Source organism: Prionailurus bengalensis, chromosome C1, assembly GCF_016509475.1.
Source record: "Prionailurus bengalensis isolate Pbe53 chromosome C1, Fcat_Pben_1.1_paternal_pri, whole genome shotgun sequence".
NCBI lineage: Eukaryota > Metazoa > Chordata > Mammalia > Carnivora > Felidae > Prionailurus > Prionailurus bengalensis.
In genome coordinates this window covers 18,346,548-18,354,095 of record NC_057345.1, presented here as the reverse complement: position 1 = coordinate 18,354,095, position 7,548 = coordinate 18,346,548, and the positions used below count along the sequence as shown (strand labels likewise).

Genomic DNA, 7,548 nt, shown 5'->3' with positions numbered 1-7,548 from the left:
GTCACAGGGAGAGCAAGGTAGCAGGTTCGGCGCGAGACTGAAGGATGGAGGCGGCTGCCAAAGCAGACTCAACCCGGTGTGTCAGGTCTGGGAGGCCACAGTAAAAAATGTGGATTTTCCTCAGGGGCAGGAAGCTATCAGAGGGTTTTGAGCAGTACTGTGATCTGACTTGGGACTTGGGAACGGGATGGCCTCGGTGCCTAAGTGCTGGAGCGTAGACGACACTGCTCCGAACAGTACTCACTCCAACTCTGAGTAAGTGAAGTCGACGTGGACCGAAAGAAGAAGATGGGGAGAAGACCAGAGGGCGGCATCAAAAATACTCTACTTTGGATACGTTCAGTATCTCTTTTAGACCCCCGAAGAGAGGTAACCAGTAGGTGGCTGGACAGGGTCTAGGTGAGGGGGAAGTTCAGACTAGAAAGTAACCGACAAACTAACAGAAAGAGGACATTCAAAGTCAAGGGATGAGGAATTAAATGCAGGGAAATCCACCAAGGACTAAGACAAACTTCCATCACGTTATGTTTGAAAGAAGCCATTAGATATAAAAGGACCAACTGATGAGACAGGAGGGAAACCAGGGTTGAAACCAGTGGCATCTCCTAGCACCCAAGTGCAGTGTTTCAAAGGAGGCATGAGCGACTGAGCCAAATCCAGCCAAGGGCCAGTAAAGGATCAAGAACCGATCGTTCAGTTTGGCAGAATGGAGGCTACTGCTAACCCTACCGAGCAATCTCAAGTGGAGAATGAAGGCATACTGAATGAACGGGAAAAGTAAATAAATGGACCGACCGACTGAATGACTGGCTAGATAGGTCCAAGTACCCAGTGATGCTCACTGGTTAGCTCACACTGGAAGGGATTAAGTCATCAACGACCATTTTAGAAACTGCACATTCTGCGCTTTCCTTAAATAACAGAATTATAAAATCGAAAGGAAGTCACGTGAAAGATGCTTAGACTCAAGTTACAGCACACACATAAGATTCTGTTATCGATCATAGATTCTAGTTCACTATAGAAGCAGCTTCATTAACTGAGCTTCTGCCTTTTTACAAATCACTCTAAAAACCCACGGTAAAAACAGCCCCTTTATGACCATGTCCTTCAGGTAAAAACCATCCCACCGAGGTTTCCTGAAGTTAAGATGTGTAGGCATTTTCTATGTGTAGGCATATACATAGATACTGCTCTGCTTGAGGTGCCGAGTCGACTCTGCCCTGTCCATTATATTATTACCATACACTCGCCCTTCATAGCACGTACCACATCAATTAAAATAAAGACGGCAGAATAATTTCACCACCTTTTACTTTCCTTGCTCAATCTTTACTGTGTCAAAGGTGCCAAGAGGGTAAAAATATAGGCTTAACTGTAACATTTTTTAAAAAAGGTGGGTTCCCACAGTATGGAGACGATTAAGTAAAAGTGAGTGTGGCAAACGTTTTTAAATTTAGAAATTTATTCTGTTTAATCCACAAGCTTTATATAGCTTTAGTTTAAAAAAAAAAACAAAAACAAAAAAAAAACAAAACAAAAACAGTGAAAACAAGACACTATTTCAAAGTCTGGGCCCTTCCAGCCTTCCAAATATGAGAGAGCTCTGAAAGTTGTATATACCAGTTGGAAGAACAAGACAAAATTATGAATGGAGCCGTGACATTTCATAAAACAAACTTTTATATAACTGAAGAATCCTTCCTGGGACTAGTTAATTGCCTTTACAAAAAAAACACAACAGAATAGAATGAAATTCCAGTGTTCCAAATCAACTTGTTACACATCCATATAAACCCACAGTGTCCTGGCAAACAACATGCTTTCATTTTCCGTCTCATCCTAGAGCTCGAATCTGGATTCATTTCAGCAGAGACTCCACAGGCAACAGGAAAGATTGTGGCATCAAAATGTTCATTTATACTTTTGTGGTAGTTCAACAGTGGTCTTATTTCTGGGCTAGCTTGCAAACCATACAAGGTTGGAAGCATCATAACTTAAATGGGTGCTAAGACTCAAATGAGAAAAAATAAAGGGGAAAAAAACCAAAAAACCGAAAAGAAAGGAAAACCTCTGGGAATAGCCAAGGCCTTTAAAGAAACCATAAGAATGCCAACAATATTGAAACCCCCTTTTTTAAAAAGGGGATTTTTTTTGGCTTAAAATATTTCACTCTAAATGAAATTTATGTCAGCTGTCAATGAAAGAATGTCACTAATACACTGTGGACACCTTTTGCAATGTAAATCCATGCCCTTTTTTTTTTTACATGGTGAACTTCAACCTAGCAATTATTACAACAAATGTTATAGTCTAAAGCTCAAACACATTTTAGCAATTTTGAAATTGAATTGCGTACAAACCAAATAAAATGTACATCGTAACACACATTCCCACCTAAGACTGTGGGGACACTTGAGCCTTCCGCATCGACCTCAGCGCCTTTTCACGCAGGTGCTTTTCTAAGTCATCGAGGTTGTCTTCGGGCTCGCTTTCGGTCTCCTAAAACCAGAGGAGTCACACTGGTGAGTCTTGAGAAACTGGCGAAAAGGTGTGGGGTGCAGGGCAGAGCCACATCGTGGCAGCAGCTGCACAACTCTATGAATACACTAAAAACCCCTGAATCATATAGTTTCTTTTTTTTTAAGTTTTATTTTTGGGGCGCCAGGGTGGGTCAGTCGGTTGAGCGTCCAACTTCTGCTCGGGTCACGGTCTCGTGGTGAGTTCAAGCCCCGCATCGGGTTTGCTGCTGTTGGCACAGAACCCACTTTGCATCCTCTCTTCCCCCTTCTCTGTCCCTCCCCTGCTCGTGCTCTCCCTCTCAAAACTAAACTAAAAAAATGTTAAAAGCGTTATTTTTAAGTAATCTCCACCCACAACGTGGGGGTCAAACTCACGACCCTCAAGACCAAGAGTTGCATACTCTACCAACTAAGCCAACCAGGTGCTTCTGAATCACGCACCGTCAATGGGTAGATGGCATGTTAATTATACCTTAACGTTATTTTTTAAATACACATTCAGCTTTTGGTAGTCATTCATACTCTTTTCCTTAGCCTTGGCAAATTCCTGTTCTTGGTAGATCATCAAGGAATAGACCAGAAGACAGCTAACAGCCGAGGAGTCAATTACTGTAAAAAATTAGTTAGGATGCCTGGGTGGCTCAGTCAGTTAAGCATCTGACTTCGGCTCAGGTCGTGATCTCACGGTTCGTGAGCTTGAGCCCCGCTTCTCTGTCCCTCGCCCACTTGTGCCCTCTCCCAAAATCAAGTATCTGGCCATCTGTATAAACGGCAAGACAACATCCATACGCACCTTCTTAGGCTCGGGCTCCGCTTCTGGTTCCTCCTGTGCTGATGTGGTTGTGGGAGCAGCAATGGCTGCAGGGGTTACAGCAGCCGCAGCGGCTGCAGCCACGGCCTTTTCCTTCTTGTGTTTTTTGTGCTTCTTGTGCTTCTTATCCTTTTTGTGTTTCTTGTCCTTCTTTTTCTTCTTTTTCTTTCCACCTCCTTCTGGGTCTGAGTTCTAAAAATCCAGAAAAGTAACAAAAATAAAATCACCCTAAAATTTTGGCCAACTTAACATTTTATTCCTTCAAGATAATAACTAAATGGACAAATCCCAGGATTTCTTAAGGCCTCGGGGAGTGGAAAAGCCCAAGGCCAATTCCTACCAGGAAAACGATTTCTGGAGAGGAGAACCACAATGAAAGCAAAGATGCTCTTCGTGGATTTTAAGAGTCAGAATGGACCCCGAAGGAACGGATTCTATACGATTCTCCCCAACTAACTTCACATTACACCAGGTCTCCAAGCCACAAGCTGCAAGTCAGGGCTCCAGGATCCGGGGACACCTCCAGATGTAAGGAAAAGCAGCACGTGCAAAGGAAAAGATGTCTCTGAACTCAACTGGGTCTGAGGTGAATTCTGGCTCCCGAACCTGTTAATCATCTGACCTCAGACAAATCCCCTTTTTCTGAGCCCCTTTTGTCAACCTAAAATTGGTTCAGCAATCCCTGATAAAGCTGTTAGAAGAATCAAATGGGTGTATCTGTAAACCATCCACAATAAGAGCCCAAAAGGTAGCAGGATTTGAAGAAATACAGCTATTATTCTAAATATACGCTTGTATGAATGCCAGGTCTCTAGCCACCGTATGACTTCTCTTATCTCTAGAATGGAGGTAGTGTGCTTGTCAATGCATACGGTTGACCCTTGAACAATGTGGGGCATAAGAGGTAAATCCCCCACATAGTTTTGAAAATCTGCAGTAACTTTGGACTCCCCGTCCCCAAACTTAACAGCCTATGTAGACCAGACGCCTTATTGGTAAGTTGATTAACACGTATTTTGAATGTTAAACATATACTGCATTCTTACAATACAGTGAACTAGAGAAAAGTAAATATTAAGAAAAGCGTAAGGAAGAGGAAACACATGCACAGTGCTGTTCTGTACTGATCAAAAAGACTCCACAGAGAAGAGGCCCTGCCCCACGTTGCTCAAAGGTCAGCTGTTTCCCATTTCAGCCAGTAATTCTCAGGCTTTACGACTCATTTTTTGTTAAAGAAGTAAATGTATTTCCTATTGAAGAAAAAAGAAGAGCACTACATGTAAAGAAAAATTAAGATTACTCATCGTTTCTCTTTCTAACATATAACCACTGTTAACATTAGAATTTTTTTCCTTTATGACAAAGGAGCCATACTAACACACACGATCTAATTTTGAAAGTTTTACTGATTCTGTGATCTTAAGAGTCCCCAAATGTGTCGAAAAGCAGAAATACAGTCCAACTTAAACCACCAAGGTTATACAATTTACAGTATTAGACATAATGTCAATTAGTGGGTGGCTAGAATATTAAGCATGGACTATGATGCAACCACCACCACTTAATCTGTGCTTCCTTGAAGTCCATCTGAACTAAAGAAAATGCTGCTGCTCTGAGCCACAAAAAACAAAAAAAAACTGTCTTTGCTTCCAAGTGACCACATAAAATTATAAAGATAAAACAGGGCAGACACATACCCTTGCCGGAGATGGGCTTGGTGTTGGGCTTTTAGCCTTTTTGACCGGTACCGCTGGTGACCAGTTGGTAGAGGGTGACTGAGACTGGACAGGAGACTGAGGTGCTGGGGGTTTTTTAACTGCCGGCTCAGGAGATCCTGAGACAGATCGGGAGGATGAAACCCTCCTTACAGACTGAGGGCTTGGTGAGGCAGCCCTAGAAATAGAGGGGAAGAACAAAACATTTAATATCCAAGAACAAAGGTCTTTCCCAAGAGAAAATAACCCACTTCCATTATATAATGAAGTCACACACTTTTAAGTATTTTAGAGTACTTAGTTTGCTAGCTGATTCTACTAACACGTATCATCTAAGTCTCCTGGAGAGTAGTTTAAGTCCCATAATCCTCTATCCATTGTTAATACTTCCTATATGAAATTAAGAATGCCCAATTCCTTGTAATCAAGACTGCTTTTATCAGTCATACACAGCCGTGCAAGAAATGTTCTATGCATTACTTCAGAGTTCAGTTTTGGAAACACACATCCCTCAATAAACCAGACAACCCCTAAGAACCAAGTAAAATCCTATGGCATTTAGTGTGTGCCAAAAGGAACTACCCTGAAAACAGAAAATGAATCTGCAAGTAGTACCTTTAACCTGCCTCACAAGCCTGTTTTCCCACCAGCTAATTTTCTGTAATTTCTCAGTAAAGGGAAAAAAGGCTTCCAAACATAAAAGGCTATGCAAATTAGTGTTCCCAACCAAAAAAGCATAAAATATTTTTACTTCTTTGTCTTTTTGGGTTCCGGAGTCCTGGAGACTCTCCTAATGGGCCTAGTACTTGGAGATGGGGACTGCCTTCTTTGGGGTGATGATGACGCTCCTCTTCGAACAGGTGGAGGACTTGAGGAGGTCTGAGGAGCTCGAGGCCGTGGTGAGGGCGAATGCCGTTTGTTTGGTTGTGGTGACCGGGGCTCCCGGGTAGATCGGCTCGGGGAAGACCCTTTCCTATGCTTTGATGATAACGAAGGCGAACGTCTCTTGGTGACCGGGGAGCTTCTTTGTTTGGGAGGTGGAGAATGGGAGACCCGGCGCTTTGGTGGTGGAGATGGCGAGGCCCTACGTTTAGGAGGGGGAGGTGGAGAAGCCGTTCTTCTCTTTGGAGGCGGAGAAGGAGAGTATCTCCTCTGTATTGGAGGAGAGTATCTTCTTGGGGAAGGTGAGCGGCGCCGGGGGGGAGGAGAAGGAGTCCTAGGAAAAATACACCATTAAGTCGGAAGGTCCAGTAGAATAAGGCAACAGGATGCACAGAAAACTAACCAGCAGTTATGGCGCCACTGTAGTTAGCACCAGGCAGAAAGTGTTTCCAATTAAAAATTGGAATTAAAAATTAATTAATTAATTTAAAAAACATTTAATTGGAAACACTATGCCTTTATCCTCATTTAAAGGAAAAGAAATCACTTAGTGGGTTTATCCTAGATGACTATAAAAGAGGACATTCTGCTTAATGGAGAAATCTGAAGTTTTTGGAATTAAAGTTTATTATGTCATTTAACGTAATCCATATGGAATCTGAATGTTTTTTTGAGAAGAGAATCTTGCATAAACTGAACATCCTTATCATCATGCAATAGCTAGCCAAATACATTAGCAGGACTCTTACTATGGGCAACTTAGGATATCTGGACTTTATTTTATTTTTTAGTGTTTACTTATTTTTGAGAGAGAGAGAGAGAGAGAGAGAGAGAGAGAGAGAGCGCGAGCGAGCGGGGGAGGGGCAGAGGGCAGAGACACACAATCCGAAGCAGGCTCCAGGCTCTGAGCTGTCAGCACAGAGCCCGACACGGGGCTTGAACTCACAAGCTGTGAGAACATGACCTGAGCCAAAGTCAGCCGCCCAACCGACTGAGCCACCTAGGAGCCCCAGGAAATCTGTACTTTAAAGAGCTCTTCTATGTGGTGCTCTCTTGAGCTGGCATTTAGACTTAGTATTAATAACAAGAGTTCACTTGCACAAGTTTTAAAAGATATCTCTACACCCACACCACCCTGCCAAGGACAGACTTGCATTTTATGTCTCAAAAACCACTTTTGACTGTAAGTCTACCTACTAGAACAATGCTTCGCTGAGGAAGTCCAAGCTGGACTTCCTCTTAATGCTTATTTCCTCCATAATCCTCACATGCCTCTTTAAAAATTAGACCTGAATAGAACATTCAGTTCCAACTGCCTAATTTGCTCCTGAAATGTTCAGACCTTAAGCTAAAAGTATCTTCAGCTTTACAATAGACCACTTTTTGTTCAACATGGTAATGGGAACCTCCATTTCCTCACCTGAAAAATGGGAACAATACCACCTACCAAGTAAGTTCACCTCAAGGACTAGAAATGAAGTATATAAAACACCTACAGCACTTTACCTGGCATATAACGGGCACTCATATTGCTTGGTAACGTATTTGAGTAATATCATTACAAATCTTTTCCCCCCTTTATTTTGAAACCATTTCGATTTACGGAAGAGTTACAAAA

At 42.4% G+C, this 7,548-nt stretch overlaps 1 protein-coding gene across 13 annotated transcripts in view; it reads right to left on the bottom strand.

Annotated features, from left to right (window-relative positions):
• Nucleotides 1-1,665: 1,665 nt before the first annotated feature.
• The window catches only part of SRRM1 (serine and arginine repetitive matrix 1), a 32,087-nt gene continuing 26,204 nt past the window's right edge, over nt 1,666-7,548 (bottom strand). For all 13 annotated transcript variants that reach the window (XM_043578605.1, XM_043578612.1, XM_043578610.1 and 10 more), the window contains 4 exons: nt 5,800-6,264; nt 5,031-5,226; nt 3,316-3,525; nt 1,666-2,502 (listed from right to left, as the gene is read on the bottom strand). In XM_043578605.1, coding sequence (XP_043434540.1) covers nt 2,398-2,502; nt 3,316-3,525; nt 5,031-5,226; nt 5,800-6,264 — 976 coding nt within the window. In that variant the 3' untranslated portion in view covers nt 1,666-2,397. The remainder of the gene's footprint in view (nt 2,503-3,315; nt 3,526-5,030; nt 5,227-5,799; nt 6,265-7,548) is intronic.